The sequence below is a fragment of the Paramormyrops kingsleyae genome, chromosome 3, assembly GCF_048594095.1.
Source record: "Paramormyrops kingsleyae isolate MSU_618 chromosome 3, PKINGS_0.4, whole genome shotgun sequence".
NCBI classification, from domain to species: Eukaryota; Metazoa; Chordata; class Actinopteri; order Osteoglossiformes; family Mormyridae; genus Paramormyrops; species Paramormyrops kingsleyae.
The window spans coordinates 26852291-26873352 of record NC_132799.1 but is presented as its reverse complement, the minus strand read 5'-3'; the positions used below and the strand labels follow the sequence as shown (position 1 = coordinate 26873352).

The 21062-nt window shown below is 43.2% G+C and overlaps 1 protein-coding gene across 3 annotated transcripts in view; it reads right to left on the bottom strand.

Annotated features, from left to right (window-relative positions):
- The window catches only part of LOC111857566 (G1/S-specific cyclin-D2), a 115164-nt gene that overhangs the window by 10989 nt on the left and 83113 nt on the right, over positions 1 to 21062 (bottom strand). For 2 of the 3 annotated variants that reach the window (XM_023838574.2, XM_023838582.2), the window contains 2 exons: positions 5386 to 5601; positions 1157 to 1316 (listed from right to left, as the gene is read on the bottom strand). In XM_023838574.2, the coding sequence (XP_023694342.1) occupies positions 1157 to 1316; positions 5386 to 5601 (376 nt within the window). Of the gene's footprint in view, positions 1 to 1156; positions 1317 to 5385; positions 5602 to 6929; positions 7486 to 21062 lie in introns of those variants that run through there. The other variant, XM_023838566.2, reaches the window with a different exon arrangement.

Here is a 21062-nt window from a genome sequence, read left to right as displayed (position 1 = left end):
TGCAGAGTCATTATCTAATACAGACACGTGCACATGCACCTTTCGCGGTGCCGTGTGCAGTGTATCCTGGGGCCTCACGCCGGTTCCCATGGTGAGCACCCGGCATCTCCCATCAGTGCATTTTCCCATCATGCCTCCCTGCCCTTCCCCACCGAGCAGCCAATGAGAGAGCTCCACCCCTGAAAAGCCATCAGTGCCTCCCAGCTTCCTCAAATTAAAGCTTAGTGAGCTGAATCAGAGGCCAGTGAAAGAGTGACCTTGTAGGGGGGGGGGTGCTTGAGGCCTACCACCTCATAGCCAGGAAACACAGGGACCTCTTCCATGCCTTTTCTGCAGGTCCGGCACCCAGCAGGGGGGAGGGAGGTCAGTGACACCCATAAGTGTGGCTTAAGGTTCAGAAGACGAGACACAGCATTTGAGGAACAGGCGTAACGAAGGAGCACCACACACATCCTGTATTCTAGACCTTTCTTTCCGTTGACATACACTGCACGTGGTCATTTATCTCTCTGCGGTCATAATATGTGGTGTTTACTGAATGACCCGCGAAAACCAGTCAACTGAAATTGCCATAGCGACGGTTTCTAAGAAGTCCACTTTCGTGGGATGGGATGGATTGTGCAACTACTTTCAAGATGTTGATGCAAGACAGCTGCAGCCGTTGCACTAGGTCATAAAATATTTATTACGCAAAATTACTAAATACCGGCAGAGAAATTAAAGGAGCAAGACTAGCAGCTGGAAGATGAATCAGGCCTTGGTCTCAGATCATCCTTGGGTGTGTTTCCCAAGTTCTCCCGTTACCAACTAGCATAGTTGGAGCCATTCAGTTGCATGGTTCCAACTATGTAAGTTGCTAACATAGTTAGCGACTATACTTTTGGGAAATGCTCCCCTTTATGGTTATAAATGTGAAAGTGTTGTTATTTTCTGCACACGACTATGGCGACTGAGTCAGAGTGCCGGTGTATTATCACAGGAGACACAGAGGCCAGTGTTTCAGCAGGAACTGGCACGGTCTACGTACCAGCAAGACCAGTGGCTGAGGTATGGGCGTGAGGCATAACTGGGTCTGTTCTTGTTTAATGCAAGACACAGATGTCCAACTTTTCTCCGCAATATCGGCGAGGAGGAAGAGCATGATGAAGAGCCCCACCTGTGGCACATAGGGCGATGAACGTCTGCGCATGCTTGCGGACCAGCGCCAGCTTGTCCTTGGGCAACGGAAGCTTCCGGACGATGTGTTCGATGAAGTCGTTGGGGGTGACTGCTGCCAGGTTCCACTTCAACTTCCCGAGGACTACCAGTTCCCATTCCTGAAGGGGGGGGGGGGGGGTCCAGGCACAGATAAGGAGGATGAGAGGGGCTCTCGAAACTGCAGACCGATGCTGCTCAGGTCCTACAAGCATCTCAAGAGCAGCAACATCACCTGGATACTCTATCTCCACCCAAACCTCTATGCTATGTGGCATTGGATTAGACTGGGTTGGTGTGCTGTTAAATTCCACCTGCTCACTGTTCTCTGGGATGAGTATTGCTGTATGTTCTAGAATGTTCTGTATAGGAATTTGGAGGAAACCTTGACCACCAAAACCCCACAAGCTGTGTCCCCCATAAAGTCCAAACTTTCTCATCCCCAACCCTTACATCTTGGTTTCTTTCCACTCTGCCGAAAGGTTAGTATTCTCTTTTTGTTTCCATACTGTGTCCTATAAGGCTGTTCTCCCTGAGAAGGACACTGGCTCCCCCAAATAAAGATCCTCTTTCCTTCCCAGCCCTGTACCTCGTGATTCTCCTCATTGGCCCAACCGGAGACATGCACTGTCATCACTCTTGCGGCTGTAGTCACGTTAACTTGTTCATGTCTTCCTAACAGTGTGCACACTGCCTATGGTCACATTCTCCCAGTTCATGTCCTGATGATGCTAGTCTGCGTGCGACAGGTTTGACCTCATTCCTGTGTTTATGCTCGCGGCCCGCTAGCATCCCAGCTTGTGATCATGATACCCTCCTGTTAGCGGCAAATTTGCCCCCACTTATAAACAACCGCTTTGCGTCCGGAACAAACTGTGCTCCCCCCTCCCTCTATTCCTCGCATCTGCAGGGGAAACCCAATGAGTTCCTCTGGTATATGGGACTTCCCTTAGGAGGTCACCTTTCAGAACTCAGAGGCCATCAAACGTCCCAGTCAGAACACCCGGCGGCCCAAACACAGGAATCTGAGTCGTTTACTGTAAGCTGGGCAGCGGATGAGCCATTGACTCAGCAACATCAGAGCTCGGTTTATGTTCCCACAATTACTCAGCAACTAGCAATTAGCAATCAGTTACTGTAGCCATCACAGTCATTTATTTACTTGAATGCTTTAAAATTAACCTGAAGCAGACTTTGATACTAATGCCAAAGACATGACCATATCAGAACATCCTTTCGGTCATAATAGTCACACAAAGGGATCCATGCATTCTTTACTCCATCCACTGTGAAATAATATAGCCATCAGTTTAGATGAAGACTCCGAAATGCCTTTGCATGGGTCTGACCACAGATGAACACATCCACAAACCATGATTCCGGAGCCCACACACCGACCACAATCCGTCGATCCGGAAACATGACCGACCATCACGTCTCGTGAGTCTCAGCTGACTTGTGATTGTTGCTCATCTCACACTGGTGTCTGAAGTTCTCTCACTTTTGTTGCCCCTGGAGCCCGTGCTGCCAGTGACACAGCGACTAGACAATGCTTGGTGCGTTTTGGCAAGCGACTTGAGTGAGACCTGCTGCTCTAGAAGCTTACGACTCGGACAGGAATGCCAAGCATCCTGGTCAGCGATTAGCCAGGGTGGGCGATGTGCAACTCAGTGGGTTAGAATACTGTATCTGTGATTGGAAGGTTGCTGGTTCCAATCCCAGGGTCAGCAGAGTGATTTCACCATTGAGCCCTTGAGCAAGACCCTTAATCTCCAACTGCTCCTGGAACCGGCTGACCCTGCTTTCTCAAATCGGTGTCAAGCATCTACAGCAGGGGTCTCCAACTCCAGTCCTGGAGAGCTACTATCCAGTCGGTTTTCTATCATACCCGGCTTCTGATGAGCCACACCTGTTCTCAGGTAAATACCAGGACCAGGTGTGGCTCATCAGAAGCCAAGTAGGATAGAAAACATACTGGACAGTAGATCACCAGGACCGGAGTTGGAGACCCCTGATCTACAGGAATGGGAGGTAATTTTGCTACGGCAGTGCTCTGGATTCTGCTGATCCTCAACCTGTGTTATGCACGGTGAGTCTTTCCCACCCCCAACCTGTAGACAGTGACATACGGGACAGGAGAGCGTCCCTCTGAGCTCATAAAGATAGGTGCGATGACACGCTACCTCGTCACTGAAGATGGGACGCCACAGTGTGGTCACACATGAGACATGAAAGTGGGAAATGAAACAAGGGCAAAAACGGGGGGGGGGGGGGGGGGGGGTATTGGGTGGTTTACCGACAAATGATAAATGATTTTCTGGAAAAGAAACCATGAGGCAAGCTGGCATGCTGTGGCCCTGCCATGTGCCTGCAGGGGACCGGTCCGCTGCTCAGCGTCTCTCTGCCCGTGATTTTCCCACGCCATCTGAGGCACTGCCTTCTTAAGGTCATCCGCCTTCTGCCATCAGTCAGCAGAGCATTTAAAGCTCAGCTCGGGGAACATAAGCACTATATAATACCCGCATTACCCTGGTAAATATGGGCAGTGTGGAAGACTTTCCTATGATTACCATCGTGTCACGCTCTAAGTGAAGCCTTCTCTCTATCTGACTAAGGTTACATCTCCCTGCCACGCCGGGAGCTATGGAGGACGCCTCAAACAAGCGGCCGTCTTGCAAATCATATACAGTAGAAGCAGCCACATCTTTTCAAGTCATGTAACTCCTTCGGAGTGGGGGGGGGGGCAATAATCACATTCTTTCATCGCTGTCGGTGGTTTTTACAGGAATTTGTCACCAGAAAAAAAAACGGGGGGTGCAGCAGATATGACTTGCTCAGCTGACTGGCCATTTCCTTTTCTCAATCGATTGGCCAAAAAGAGGCACCGTGAAAAACAACGATGTGAATACGCAGATCATGAAACCGCCCCAAGCCTGGGGACGGCCCCTCCTGTGACTCTCGGTTACAGTTTTATGCTGATCGTGTGGGGTTTGGGGGGGGGGGAGGCGGATCCAGACCTCGGCCAGCTGCCAAAAGGCAAAGTTTAAACAGATCCTAAAATTAAAGGCCCTCATGAATGAAGATATACTGGGATGGCTAGGTGGGCTTCTGAGGAAGAAGTGGGGGGGGGGGGGGGGTCATTGAATTGCCAGCTTGCAGTACAGCTGCCTGGGGTAAAACCCCATCTATCTCCCCCTCCCCAAACCCACAATGATTGGTGTTAATCGTTGCTTCCACAGCTGTCACATGCAAAAAAAACCCTTAAGAGAAAGGTACATACAGCACAAATGAATGGAAAAGCCCTTCCTGCAGACAAAAAAATACACGTCATTACACACCATCACCATCACATAAGGAATTTGAAGGTGTGAATTCTACTGTCCGAACCGCAGTTTTGATGCATCTTTATGGGGGTGGAGGAACTCATGAGGAACTAACCAGGTTTCTGCTCTATGACCAATAACTAAAGATCAATAACCATCACATTATTTGAGAGAAACATACAACTTCTCAAACCAGCCGTGGCAACAGTAACATCCACTTATTTTTGCTGCCTAATATATATGGATCTTCAACAGGTACAGAGTTCCCAACTTTGAACTAACTTTTAAGGGGGTTTCTGCTAATTTAAGACATTAGATAATTCATATATATTCATATAATTCATATAATCCAAAGAAACACTAATTTATCTAATATCAAGATAGTACATATATTATTGTTTAATTGCATGGATATCTTTACCTTCACACCCCAGAACCAATGTCTTCAAGACATCTCACTGCCACCTCAAATATCTACCCCTAGGTGGCAATAGAGACTGTTTTTACAAAGAATGACTCACGGGATAGGATTCCTATTTACTGTGTGCAATGTCTCAGGCATGTTGCAGGCTAATAATGTACTTCAATTCTTAAATGGCAATTTACCGTGCGTTACTTAAGACGTATACCGATGCACAGAACAGACAAAGGTTCCATATACCGCTCTTACAAAATAAATAATAATTATCCTAAAACAGCTTGGAACACGACTTGCATTAATATACATTGACTCTGCATTACCGTCCATATATATTAATTTAAAATGATATATAAACTATCAATCCTGCTCTAATAAATATATATAACAATCACCGTACCATTATTCAGTCTACCTCGTTTTTTTCCCGCAGAAACGGCTGTTTCTTACCAGGAGCTCTTGCGTTTTGATGGAATTATCAGTGTAGATGCACAGTTTTTCTGCGGTTAATGGACGCGTCTCTTTTAATTTTGACGCAAGGAACATGCACACCGCTCCCAGCAGCTGCAGATGACACTTTTTCGTCGCCTGCACGGATAAATATCTGTCCAAGTAGTTCATCGCCAAAGGAAAGACTTCCTCTTCGCACTTCTGCTCTTCGCAAACCTGCGGAAAGGCACCAGTGCATTAAATGCAATGCAAAGTGGCACGTTCCGCCTCGACAGGATTTTTTTAAGGGTTAAACACATAAACCATATTCATATTAAACGACTTCAAAGCTTTTATTAAAACACCAAAGAAAAAGGTGAAAGAAACGAAGTTGCGGGCATGCTATAAAAACCACAACATATGTAGCCTACTGAACTTGCTCTATCCAGCCTAATATAATTCAGTTTACAAAAGATTTTTTGAGCTAGAAATCGTATTAAACACAAAATGTCAAAAGACTCGCATTCCATCAGTTGATTCACTAGGAACAGAATTCAAGTCACAATCACCCAGCCAAAAAGCAGGCAGCACTGTAAGGGAACCTTTTTAAATCCGTCATATTTTCATAAAATATTTAAAAATATAAAAAAATTATCTAGGAGCGAGATTTTTACCTTAAAATGTTCTTCAGACCTTTTAACATCATTCCCGACAATTGATACGAATGTAAACCTAGGTTTTACGTAAAAAATACACAAATTAAAAGTGACTGGTTATCCGTTTCAGACGACTACGTCACCTCCGATCTAAAAGAAATTATTTTGAAAAATTATTTTTAGTCTCACGAAGAATTTAAGTGAACAATTTAAACATGAAAATAAAGCTTAAATTGTCTACTTTATTTTCCGACCGTTCACAACTGGAAATGTCCAAGGGGTTTTCAATTAACGAATTTAATTCTTTGGAGACAGATTCGTGCACAGAAAGTGGAAGAATACTTCGGCCCTGTCTCTTCCGTGAACGGTCACTTTGTAAAAGAAAATGTAAGACACATATTACGGTTCCAGAATCCAGTTTAACTAGGTTTTGTTGTATAAATGCTATTTTGTTCAAAACTGATTCTTAGAATGCCTGTTAATACGTTTTAAGAGACCATTTAGTCTTAGTACAATCACTACCACAGCCTAAGAAGCCAACATGGCGTTAGGATTAGCCTACATTATAGAATGGAGGCGCCGCATACGTGTGCATGGACATTATATTTAACAATTAAATCTCTTTTTTGCAAGGTAGCAGTTGTCTAAAAACGCACACACCGTTTACTTGAACGATTCTCACCATTTCCACGTTATCTGAGACACAAGCATGACTTCCGAAATCTGAAATAATTACCACAGAAACACGACATCGGCAACGTGTAGTTGCGATCTGGCTGAAAGGCATTCGGTTTTTCCACGAGGTGAAATACAGTAAGTCTAGCCGAATGAGCGAGAAAAGTTAGTTTGTAATGCTTTAAAGGAAAGGAAAGCAGAGCAAGTATATTTAAAAGTACTATCGGTACAAACCTCCAGCATCCAAGTTGCAACCATCCGCCTCATATATGGCTGAATGTCCCTCTGTACGCATTTAAAATACGAGTATTGGGGTATAAACCTTTCCTCAATGGTTAACAGGCTCTGTAAAACCCTGTCATCGTAAAGAAGGTTCGGATCGGGACTGGCTCTTATGATATTGTCCACCTCGAGGCAAAGAAGTTCCATGTTTGTCTCGGTTATTTCCTTGTCAAATACAATCAGTCTTGAAGTATATAACAACAACTGGAAAAAGAATACGAAAGCTGGAAGCGCAGGCTTTTTAGAACCATAAGTGAGACTGCAGGGCTATCCAAGGTAGTCCTGCCTCCCCTTCTGAACTTTCTTCTGCGCTCTCGGACTTCATATGAGGTCCCCGAAAAAGTGACGTAAGCTTATTACGCAGAGCAGTTTGCCAAACACCGCGCGCACACATCAGACGTCTCGCAACTCCAATTCATATTCGTCCATATTATGATTTAGTGCATTAATGCAGACCCAGAATACCATACGTCTTGTGCAACTATGAATTTTTCCGCGGTGTATAAATATTACTTTTAACTGCGACCACCCTCAGGCACCCCCCCCCCCCACACACACACACACACACACACACAGATACAGCAAATGCGTACATACACGACATTGGAGTAAAGTTATGTATTCACTGGGAACAGTCTGCATTACAGTATAATTTAACAAAAGAGTCATAAAGGAATCACATACGCGCTGCCATGTGCACGATTTAGGCTATCTGCACCGAAAACAGCGGACTTCTGAATTTCAGGGTTTATATGTATGTCTGTTTGAAGTGGGGGTGGGGATTTCCCTACACTGACAAGTTATAGAATGGTGGAAGCGTGAAAACTGCTTTCAAGTACGCACATATCTGATGATACCCCATTTTTTTCCATCAACCCTATTCTCCATTATACTTACTTGTGACATCATAAGGCATCTGCTGATTAAAGGACATTCTGACATGACCATGCTATGCCCGCTTAAGTTCCTACTTAGGTTTTTACCACCCCCAGCACAAAGAGTTCTAACCAAACCTATGTTTTATATAGCAACCTGCGGTCAGAGGAACATCGTTTTCTAGAATACGCAGCTCCGAGAAAAGACTCAGACACTCGTCTGCGTTAGTAAGGGAACACAGGGGCCGTGCATTAAAAACTTACAGCTGAAAGTTTCATCAGAAATGATCAGAGAAGTACCGGGCTGACCATTTGTTATACCAAGCCTTTCAACGTTTCAACAGTAATCCATGAGTGTATTCTCCAAAGCGTCAAAAAAAGTAAACGCCTACATAAATAACAATATCCCATTAAAATGTGCTAACATCAATTACACATAGGCCTACTTAAAAGCAGAACGCTTAAATACCAAACGTAGTGCACGCGCTGTCGTGCACAGTTTTTTAATTATCGATTAACATGTTTGTCAAACAAATAGTGTAGTCAGGCCCCTGTCAGTTCGCAAGCAGTCTGTCCCGCCTACTTTAAGTGCAAAGACCACGATCAGAGCTGTCGCTCGCCATCAACACAAGTGACCGAACCTTTCCGCAACAGATACGAGTGTAAAATGTCGATTTTTTTCTAGATAGTTTCCTTCCCCTGGCGGCCAATAGATCTGCTGCGCACTGCTGAGGCCAATGGAGTCCATGCTGATTGTTACTGGGCAGATTTCTCTTCAGCGCCTCTACAAGCTGTTACTCCTGTGCCGCAGGACGGCCCCCTCTCCGCCAATCAATAAACTCCAAAGATATCAAATACATTACACACTATATAAGCAAAGGAGTATGGCAAGCCGTTCTAACATTAAACACATATATTTCCTATCTGTAATTGTATTTTACATATCCTGAATTCTGTTTCTACTAGTAAGAATTGCATTTTACGCGTCCTAATGAAATTTAGAGATATCCAAAACTGTTCTTACTGTATTTGAAGATATCTTTAACTTAGACTCTCACAGGTAAATTTCTGTTTAACATATCTTCAAATCTTTAACAAATTTAAGTGGCCGTTTTAACATCACATAAGTAGGCGGGATAGTATAATTTTGGATATCTGCATTGTAATTCTTACCAGTACAAACTGACCTTTCAGATATCCCTCATTCAATTCTTACGATCGAGTTAAAATTAGCATTTCGGTCATCTGTAGGCTAATTAACTTCTTACTGGTATGAATGACGTCACTTTCCCCATTTATCTATATTATAAATTAATTGTGGTTATCTGCTGAAACTGAGGTCTATAAGTACATTATAGATATCTTAAACCAGTTTGCATTTTGGATATCTAAAACAGACATTTTGACTTGTAATAATTCTATTGCAGACATCAAAAAAGAGAATTGTTACTAGTACCAATGTAATTTCAAATTGCGTATCTAGAATTTGCATTTGAGATATCTGAAATGGAATTGCTGCCATCTCAAATGAAAACCGCAGTACATATGAATGGGAAAAGTGACGTCATTCCTGCTATTAAGAACTGAATTACGAACGTCTCAAATGCTCATGTGTACTGGTAAGAATGGAATTAGAGATATCTGAAATGCCAGTTTGTACTAGGAATTACAGTGTAGATACGTAAAATTACCACTCCGCCCCCTTATTTACTGACATCTGACAATTAACCAGGCAGAACGATATACATACAAGGTTTTTATACCTTTTTTGGATGGGACACTATAAGAAAATTGACATATTCAAAATAATAGCACCGCCGGAATTTGAAAATTTACAGGCAATAAATGGGTTGCAAACGCAACTAAAACATATAGTACCTTACAATACTTAACAGTTTATCCGATTTAATTTGCATATCAAAACATTTCCTGGGATTTTTTGGAGCTAGTTGTCGGATATGTTTACAAGAAAGTTGCCCACTTGTTTCAATGAACTTTCTCGCTAGTTGCTGTACAGGTTGTCTATAGATAGCTCAAAAGCAGATTGCCTCAAACGCCCACCCTTTCCGCCAAAGCACGCAAAAATATAAAAATCGTAAGTGCCACTTAAAATTCCGTAAACCTGATCCATTTCGATCCATTCCATAGTAAATATGGCTATGCATCTAATAACATGAATGCAACAGGCACGTTCATTTTGTCCAGTTCTTAGAAACCAAACACGGGCGTTTCCTGCACACGTGGTTACTGTATGAACAGAACAAACAGTGAAGTTGGAAGCCATTTATTTCATTTTGAAAATCCTTATTGAACGAAGTCACGAGTTTTTTATTCAGAAGTGCATTAAAGTTTTAAGACGCGCGTGTAAGTCATTCTTCATACAAAAGCAGACGCTCGAATCTGTCCTGTTGTTGTAGGGTACTTTTAATGGACGCGCCGGGGGCTTTGAATTGGCGTTTTTTCATATTTAATGACATTTCTGGGACAACAGATGTTTTAAGAGTCACAGAAAAAAGTGTGCCATATGTTACGCCTCCAACAAAAACGGGAAAAAAATTGAGCGCATCTATTTCATATATGGACATCTCGGGTTGAATGACACGGCGTCATTTTAACAAAGTAAGAAGAACAGATGTGGTGCAAAATAAAATTGTAAAAAAAATAAAAGACTTTTTTCAGTGCACCGGTTTATTCTACACATACACTAACCAAATGCAGTATCACTAGATAACAATGATATATCCGGTCATTTTACGTCTGCTTATATTGCTGTAATACCTAAAGTTGTCTAGTTCAGGGAAAACAAAAAAGACAAAGAACATGCGGCATTTTCGCGGATTAATTACGTCATGATTAATTCTGAGCGTCGGTGGCTGGCAATTCAGTAAAGGGGAAATTCAGCAGTGCATAAGATCACAATATTGCTCATTTACTGTACACTGCAACTTACTAAACATTTAAACTTTGTTACATATGCGCGCATAAATTTCCTGTAATGTCTGCGGGCATAACGGATTACAAAGAAGATGTGAGTGAAAAATACAACCGAGAGATTAAATTAATCGTTTTTGGGATTTACCCCAGACTGTTCTCGTAATTTAAAACTTCATAGTGTAACTGTACTACATTTGCTACTACTGTCTGATAACCAAAAATAGCTCAGTACACTTAGATCGTATTGTAAATGCCACTCCCTAATTTCACATCATCGTTATAAAATGTGTATATAAACATTTTTAAAATGGAATAGGAGTGTCCCCCATTAAGTAAAACTGACACTGGGCGTATGCCCTCAATTAAGCCTGGCTGCGTGTGAGAGAAAACGAGAGAGACGAAGATGTATTATAATGGCAAGAAACGGAGAATTGAAAAACGGCTTTTCAAATGAATAACTGGACGTGCATGCTGTGAACTGAAAAGCTCACGTATTCAAATATAAATTTATATAAAAAATACTTGCTGCTGTGTTTTTTTCTGTTCTCCATTTAATAACAAGAAATTTCTAGTTTTCTATTGAAAATATTCATAAAACCTATGTTAAAGTGCATTTTAAAGACTAAAACTCTAAAAATGCATGAGAATAATGTAATAATTTTAATCACAAATATTTATTAATGTTGTCAGGTTTTTCTTTTCAAATAACAGTATAGCTGGTCAGCATGAAACTATTGTGATTTTGGTAGAAATGTGTAATAAGTATCAGGCTGTGGTTGTACATAAAATTTCAAAAGTCACTATTTAAATTTAAGCAAAAAGCAAATGTAATGCCCCAATTATAGTGAGCTGACAGCCGCATTAATGCTTTTTCTTTAAAATAGGCACGGTGTGTGCCGCATCACACCTGCAAACCAGCCCTGGAACAGCTGCAGGGAAAAATTAGTTCACCGATGCACAGGATAAAATGAGAGAATAGTTTTAACCACAAAAAATAACAAAAACCTCCAGACTTTCTCACAGTTATGCAGTTCGGTTGCAGCTTTTGTTCCATCAGTGCCTATAGTGGACAAGAAATGACTGGTTCATGCAGTCCCATGTATTTAAGGTGCTCAGCATATATAAATTAATCTGTATTAATCTACAGCAATGTGCTCTCACCGCTACTGCAATTTAATGCACACTCTTCTTATTCCAAATTCTGAATATTTTACAAATGATTAAATATATCATATAAATAATTTTTAATTTTCATTATTATTATTTAAGAATGCTTTTTTACTTTACAGTTTTCTAATATACATGTTTGCTTATTTGCTTTTGAAACATGCAGTTTGCACAGTTACCACAAAACAAGAGCCAGAACTGTCTTTACACTAAGTGAATTTCCACAAACGTGAAGATTATCAGATGAAGCTGTCCCTCTGTTTCTGATCAACACAGCAGGCACAGATGTTGCTGTTAATTGCAAGTTATTTTAGCCTTCATAGTGTAACTGAAAACAATTTTAAATATGATATTGGTATAATACAGAGTATGGTGCTGCAATAATTAAAAAATAACAACATTTAAGTAATGGAATTATGACGAGATGTTTGCATTTCCAGAATGAGCGAAAAGTATTAAAAACGTTAAAAATTAAAGCACATTAGAACTTGAAACCTCTCAAAATGTTAAATGTTTCAACTTGGGGAAAAAGAAAAAAACCCCAGATATCAGAATCTGTTTCTTTAACTTTATCAGTGTATCCTGATAGATTATTTTTGGAGGCAAAGATCGCCATTGTTGCAACCAACTGTAGGGTGTCCATCTATTCAACATGTGGAGCAGATGTCACACACGGTTCGGTGTGACTTTGGATGATGCCCTTATCTTAGCATCTCCTAAACGTGGCAGTCTGCAGGTCAGTCCTTCAGTGGAAGCCTCTCCACAGTCCTAAACGTGGCAGTCTGCAGGTCAGTCCTTCAGTGGAAGCCTCTCCACAGTCCTAAACGTGGCAGTCTGCAGGTCAGTCCTTCAGTGGAAGCCTCTCCACAGTCCTAAACGTGGCAGTCTGCAGGTCAGTCCTTCAGTGGAAGCCTCTCCACAGTCCTAAACGTGGCAGTCTGCAGGTCAGTCCTTCAGTGGAAGCCTCTCCACAGTCCTAAACGTGGCAGTCTGCAGGTCAGTCCTTCAGTGGAAGCCTCTCCACAGTCCTAAACGTGGCAGTCTGCAGGTCAGTCCTTCAGTGGAAGCCTCTCCACAGTCCTAAACGTGGCAGTCTGCAGGTCAGTCCTTCAGTGGAAGCCTCTCCACAGTCCTAAACGTGGCAGTCTGCAGGTCAGTCCTTCAGTGGAAGCCTCTCCACAGTCCTAAACGTGGCAGTCTGCAGGTCAGTCCTTCAGTGGAAGCCTCTCCACAGTCCTAAACGTGGCAGTCTGCAGGTCAGTCCTTCAGTGGAAGCCTCTCCACAGTCCTAAACGTGGCAGTCTGCAGGTCAGTCCTTCAGTGGAAGCCTCTCCACAGTCCTAAACGTGGCAGTCTGCAGGTCAGTCCTTCAGTGGAAGCCTCTCCACAGTCCTAAACGTGGCAGTCTGCAGGTCAGTCCTTCAGTGGAAGCCTCTCCACAGTCCTAAACGTGGCAGTCTGCAGGTCAGTCCTTCAGTGGAAGCCTCTCCACAGTCCTAAACGTGGCAGTCTGCAGGTCAGTCCTTCAGTGGAAGCCTCTCCACAGTCCTAAACGTGGCAGTCTGCAGGTCAGTCCTTCAGTGGAAGCCTCTCCACAGTCCTAAACGTGGCAGTCTGCAGGTCAGTCCTTCAGTGGAAGCCTCTCCACAGTCCTAAACGTGGCAGTCTGCAGGTCAGTCCTTCAGTGGAAGCCTCTCCACAGTCCTAAACGTGGCAGTCTGCAGGTCAGTCCTTCAGTGGAAGCCTCTCCACAGTCCTAAACGTGGCAGTCTGCAGGTCAGTCCTTCAGTGGAAGCCTCTCCACAGTCCTAAACGTGGCAGTCTGCAGGTCAGTCCTTCAGTGGAAGCCTCTCCACAGTCCTAAACGTGGCAGTCTGCAGGTCAGTCCTTCAGTGGAAGCCTCTCCACAGTCCTAAACGTGGCAGTCTGCAGGTCAGTCCTTCAGTGGAAGCCTCTCCACAGTCCTAAACGGCGACTATGTTCATTTATACCTGGAATAAGGAGCAACTGCAGATGTTACAGTTGAACAATAACAAGAGTCAAAACCCCCTCCATCCACCAATGGCACAGATGCAATGCATCACTGGGTGTCCCAACATAACCCCCAAGATGGCATCGAATTAACTGTCGCCTCATAAACAAATTTAAGGGTAGATATCAACCGCAGTGGTGCCATTGATGAAGGCAAACAGCATTCGGTGCCTTTGCCTGACCTGTTTCACGGACTTTCCGGAAATGGAGCTAAGCCAAACCTTGGACTCCCATTCCAGTGCCTATTCCAGGTCTCTCGTCCCACAGCCCTGCACCAGCCCCACAATCCAACATTTCTAAAACTCTAGCAAGTTTGCTGCTGAATTCTCCTCATGTACACAGGTGTCCATTTTTTCCCGAATTATATCTTCATTTATTTTATCCCCATTCCTTCATTCTTTATTTATTTACAAAATTATTTCAATGGTTACTCCAAAATTAAATTTCAGTATTTTAGTGGCATTGTAGTCCACAGTATTTATGGGCCAAACACATTGCATGGGCAAACACAGCCAAACACTGCATGAAGTGCATTGTTACAGACTGTAATCCACAGCTAAGGGCTTGACTGTTCCAAACCAGGCAAACATTTGGATGAAATGCTCAGAACTGCAGGGACGCCGAACCAAAGACATTAAAGCTGCCTGTCTTCCCAGAGTCCACTTCATTCTACTTGGCTTAGCTGCACGTTGCCATGACAATTTTGTTTTGTTTCCTCAGTACTCTAGATATTTGCTTTTTGGTTTCTTCTCATTTTTGAAAAACTCCTTAAAAGTCAAATGTATGATGGCAACCTATTTTGCTTTTTTGAGTACTTCATTGTCTTTTCGTTATATATGTTTGCTTTTTGAGTACTTGACTGTCTTTTCATTATACGTTTGCTTTGTGAGTACTTGAATGTCTTTTCATTATAGGTTTGCTTTGTGAGTACTTGACTGTATTTTCATTATATGTTTGCTTTTTGAGTACTTGACTGTCTTTTCACTATATGTTTGCTTTTTGAGTACTTGGCTGTCTTTTCGTTATACGTTTGCTTTTTGAGTACTTGACTGTCTTTTTGTTATATGTTTGCTTTTTGAGTACTTGACTGTCTTTTCATTATAGGTTTGCTTTGTTAGTACTTGACTGTATTTTCATTATATGTTTGCTTTTTGAGTACTTGACTGTCTTTTCACTATATGTTTGCTTTTTGAGTACTTGGCTGTCTTTTCGTTATACGTTTGCTTTTTGAGTACTTGACTGTCTTTTTGTTATATGTTTGCTTTTTGAGTACTTGATTGTCTTTTTGTTATACGTTTGCTTTTTGAGTACTTGATTGTCTTTTCGTTATACGTTTGCTTTTTGAGTACTTGACTGTCTTTTCGTTATACGTTTGCTTAAGCTTCTCCTAAGCATTTACTTTAACCATGGTTCTGTTATTTCAGTAATAAAACTCAATAAAAAACAAAATTCCCCTCCTCCCCCACATTGTGCCCCTCTAAACCTAGGGGACAAGATTTACTGAATAATGTTTTATGGTTCTACAATAACCATTTGGTTCTAACACTGAATACCTGAAAAATACAAAAATTTCTACATTTTTGGTCGTAGTGATACACCAAGGCAATCTGAGTCACATTTCGATAGACATTTAATTAACTTCACAAACAACATAATTAACAGTGAAAAAGTAACAGCCTCTTGAGATTCAGTTAATGGCTGCGTCACTTACAGTTTAGAATCTGGCAGATTCCTCCAAGACAAACTTTGGCAGTAAAATCTGAAGGATGTCCATTACAAACTGCTCATTTCAGGAACATCTGAGGGATGTCCACCACAAACTGCTCATTTCAGTAACATCTGAGGGATGTCCATAATGAACTGCTCATGGAACTGCTACACATTGCTATGTCGAATAGGACTGCACATTGGCTTACTGCATTTCTTGTTTTTCAGCCATTGTTTTACAGACTTGCATATGTTTGAAATTGTTTTCCTGGTGCAAGACCCAACTGAGATGCAAAGCAGCTCCAAACCATGGTAACACAACCAGCACAACCAAGGTTCTCAGTTTGTCATTAAGGGTCTGGTGGTCTGCAGACACAATGGGATCCTAACAGACGCACTTCTCCCCGCCCAAAAAAAATGATCATATCTCATTCATCTGTTTATATGGACTTTTCTCCAGAGAGCTCAAGGATCTTCCAGGTGGTCTCTGTCAAATGACTATCAGTCTAGAGGACAATGGATTCACCTTGGATAGATTCCATAGGTCCCATTTTTAACCTGGTGCTTTTCTGATGGTGAAGTCATGAACACAGAGACCAGTTAAACCAGGAGAGGCTTTTGGATCGCTAGGTTCTTCTTCTAGGTTCTTTTTTGTAAGGGCCCCGCATAAAGACCCACATTCACTGCTGAAAATATTCAAAAAATGTGGAAAATCTGAACGGGGCCAAATCCTGTTTCACTGAGCTACACAACATGTCTGTGGAAAACCGTCCCAGGAGAACCTCCAGCGGGGAACCCCCAGCCTGGTATTCATTTACCTTTCCTTAACCTCCACCCTTTGTCGTCAGCGTATATCTAAAGCAGCCCTTTCGACTTCGCCATTAACCTTTTGTGCTCCCATCAAAAGCCATCCGCAGGACATCACAGAGGGGAGCTACTGCAGCATTCCGCTCAGGTATTCCCAGGCCACGAAGGAGTTATTCTGTGGGCATTTTTCTCTTGCCGTTCCCACAGTCTCAGACCACACCCCCAACCCCCACAACACCCAAGACGTTCCTGCAGCCCTTGACCTCATCACTCTCGCAACAGCTGTTTGCTGATAGTGCTCAAGGACCCTGCTTTTTTCCCATCTCTCGTCCTCTCATTCCGTCCCCTCATTACTTAAGAATACGACTGCACTAAGCTACATGCTTGATGCGGGGTAATGCTGGACTGTGACCCCTCCACACCAAAGACTCTGCTCACCCTTCTGACTCTCTGCTGAAAATTATCAAGAAAAAAACAAAAAGACAACCGTGTGGGACAATGGTATGCTTTGCAGTCGTGAAATTAGATGGACAAGACAAGGCCTATACCGTTAACTCCATACCAGGGGATTGTTTTAATTCTATGAGGTCATTGGTTCAAATCCCAGGGTCAGATGGGTGCTTTCACCATTGGGCTTTTGAGCAATGCCCCAATACTCAATTGCTCCAAGGACCCTAATTTCCCGAGCAGAAATATACTCTGGATAAAACCTACAGATAATTCAACTGAGTCATTTCTGCACTTCTCATCATGGAATTTACTTATTAGGTTATTGCTATGTTTATAACACATTGTACAGCTCCTGCTCCAGAACTGAATACATTTGTACCTGGGCTTTCATTGGAAGCTCAGCCTAGCTGTCTAGCTACTTCTTGGCAGCATGGGAAACACGAAACAGTAACCTTGCAACCATGGAAACGGCGGGATTCAGGAGACCGGGGGCTCTGCAGACTCGCGGGATACAGCGTCATACGAGGTGAGATGCAGAGAGTGGGGCGAGATCGTCAAACCCGGGCAGGTGTGCTGGCGGGAAGCGACAGTCAGCTGAGCCGCAGGGCACAGGTGTGCCTTTGGCGCGCTGAATGGTGGTTTCTGCTCTACACCTTGGCCCTGTTTCCTGGTGCGAAGAACCACCATCTAAACATAGCCAAGGACAACTCAACCAAGATGTAATATAAGAAATTTAAATAACCACAATACATCAACTGTCACCAAACAGGAGGCCCGGAGAAGAGGGGAAGTATGAGAGCGGCTTCTCTGGCGGAGCCCAGTCTCCTGCTCTGCACATGTGACAACAACAGCCAACTACGGAGGAGCTCGCCCGTCCCCACGGTGACCACCTGCTAGGAAAAAAAAACAGAAAAACAATGATGAAGGCGGGAAAGTGCAAAAGAGAGAGATCTGCCGGCAGGCCTCTGGGGCTCCTAGCATGCGTTTCAGCAGCATGCATACAGCCTGTCAGTGCGTGAGGGAATGTTTGTGTGGTGCGGAGGGGCAACTGACACACAAGGTATGACTGAAGAAACTCGAAAAGGCATGTTAACATGGATGGACTGGACAAACACGCAAGAAAATTGCATGTTCCCTGTTAGCTGTGACATCAAACGGCATCCATAAAACTGCTAGCGGAATATAACACACACAATCTGACATAAGACATGCGTTTCCTCGCAATCCAAAGCATTTAACTTTCTAATTAGAGGTCACTGGACTTCAACCTGCTATGCAGTCCACTGTAACGCCATAGCTGCACTATTTAGAGAACGTTAAACTTAATTAGACCACCCTTAGAGCTTTATTAGACCTTCTGACCTGCATCTTGAAGGTCTCTGGATCTTCTACCTGCTTAAGCGAGCCCATACCTGCTTGAATCCCCGGGGACGCTGTCCTGTACATGTTTACTTGGCATTCTGACTGACCCCACATGCCTGTGGGACTGGAGGGGGGGGGAGGTTTCTCGATCCTTGTCCTTGTAGCAGACTGCAAGAGTTACAGGAGAGTTGAAGGGAAACTTCCGGAGGCATGATTTGCATCATGACAATCATCGGTCACCTGGGTTTTGTTGCTGCGTTCGGGCACAAGACCAGGTAGGGGTTATAAAACGTCTTCCTCACAAACATGGGCCCAGACTAAGCCTCAACTGCATGCTCCATCTGTGAAGTCTGGCTCCGTCTGTGAAGTCCGGCTCTATCTGTGAAGTCCTGATTCACGAGCCCCATCTTTCACAAGCTCACCAGGACTTAAGCAAGAAAGGAACCATTTTCTTCTAAAAGACTGGATACCAATCCAGTGATTCCCTGAACAGGGCACAGTCAGAGTCAGACACACAGTTGAAGTGGGCACATTGAAAGATGCATGGTCCAAAAGAAGAGGGAATGGAAAAGAAAAAGGAAGAATATAAAAAAAGTAGAACAAGGAAAAACCCATGTGAAATGACTGAAGAGCAGCCCTGGTCTGTAACTTCTATAGTCCAGTTCAATTTATTTTCATAAAGTGTCGTTTCCAACAACTGCCACAAACTGCCTCACCTATACAAACACACACAGCACTAGTGCACAAGAAAAAGCCAGAAGACAGGAGAGGAACAAGTAGGGGAAGAAAGACCTCGGGGTCCAAGGTCAGCTGGCCGCCAAAGCCTCCAGAACATGGAAACAATGAAAGTTAAATTAGATGCCATATATCAGATACATTGTAACACACAGCCCACTGTTCCCCGTACGCCGCCACGCAGAGGGAAACACACACCCTTCAGAAATCAATCAGATGCAGGTTTTCCCTTCCATCCTTTTTCCAGTGACACCTGTGTTCTTAAACAGCGAATTTAGACTAATGAGAAAATAATAATCCAACTGTGTGGAACCAATCAGTTTCTAACATGCTCTTTCATCATCGCTCACCGGGCGGGTTCTAGCACGTCGTCAAACGGGGGCATGTCATTCCCCCAAGAAACAGAAGAGGGAATGGATGAGGAACCATGTCGGTGCCCAATCAGCCTGGGGGGGCTAAAGACACGTCGCATGTAGCGGAGAAGATGAGGAGATATATGAGGCTGGTGGAGTCATTTATAGACAGTAGAACTTTCCATGCTTGGCTGCACCTGCACAGCTCACTGTCTTATCTTGGTTCTGAGAATCCCAACATACTTATTAAGCAATTTTCTGCTTTATGTTATTCAGAAAGAAAAAAACAAAATGTACGGACGCGACACACACCTTTTTACATAATTGTTTAAATCATTAAGCTTCAAGAGATCGCTTTGAATTTGATAAAATTACAGAGAATGCCTGCATATCATTACGTAACTTACTTCAGAAGTCTTTTCAGTAAAAACGATCCCATTAGAAAAAATACAACTCATTTTCAAAATGCATTTACTGGTCCTTACCATTAGTTCAAGCATAAATTACAAATCTGTGTTAACCTATCCGATCCCATATGACACCGATTGAAAAATGCGTGTATCCACTAGAATACAGCTTGAGTTTTGGAAGTACTTCACTGAGCTTTCAAAGGCCACTTCTCACGTTGATGAATATCACTACATGCATTCATGACCATGCACAACAATGCAGAACTCACTATATGAATTTTAATTAAGGCAAATGGGTAACAATGAAAGTGACAGAGTGCATTCTGTAGCTAATTCCGTGCAGCCTACCCTCCCGCCGAGTTTCATATTCATCATTCATATTCAACATGAGACCAGAAATTTTCAGGAGTCTCTTCAAAATCCACTGTTTCTGAAATGTCCTGAAATGTCCTGGCAGGGTCACACAAACGCCCTGCTTGACCACATGTCTCTCTAACCCTGTCCTTTCTAGGAGTTAGGTGACACTACTGAACCCTCATCAACATCAAGGACTTCCTGACCTGTCCAGAATTCCAGGCAGATAAACTATACCCAGTATACCCAGTTCTTCTGTCAGAGATTAAACGCTGTAGATAAGCTTTGAAATTCAACATGCCGGTTGAAGATATCGGCAAACGTTATCTATATGACACATAATGTTCTACCGAAATGTTCTACCGAATAAGAACCCTGACAGTGCACTTTCGAACACTCTTTGCTATTGTTCAACACCCACTTTCACCCCCCCCTCCCCTATCCTGTTTTGCATCAAAACAAAATTTATTAATACATTATTTTCTTAATACCAATGCCATCTATGGGCAACTCTAGACTTTGACTTTAGAAGTTCTGCCAACTTGACCCAGTGTGAGAACATACCATGAACCCGTGTCTCCAACCATAGGTTTAGCTTTTCGAGCGGCGTCGTCACTGCTAGCAACTTTTTGCGGGGGACCGTCTGTTTTGCAAGCTGGCCTGTCTGCCAAACGCTGCATAGCACCTCGATTATTCATCCTCCTTTCCCTTTTTTTTTTACCGTTGTTCATAGAGGCACAGGACTCCCTAGTGCAGCCCTGTACCGATACAAAGTAGAATAGTGGAGAAACAAGTTCTACACAGAAGATTCACTTACGGGGGGGCTGGGGCTCAACTGACCTGACAGTAACAGTGTACCGACAGGATCAGTTCCCACACCCAGGTAGAAGGATTAAAAAA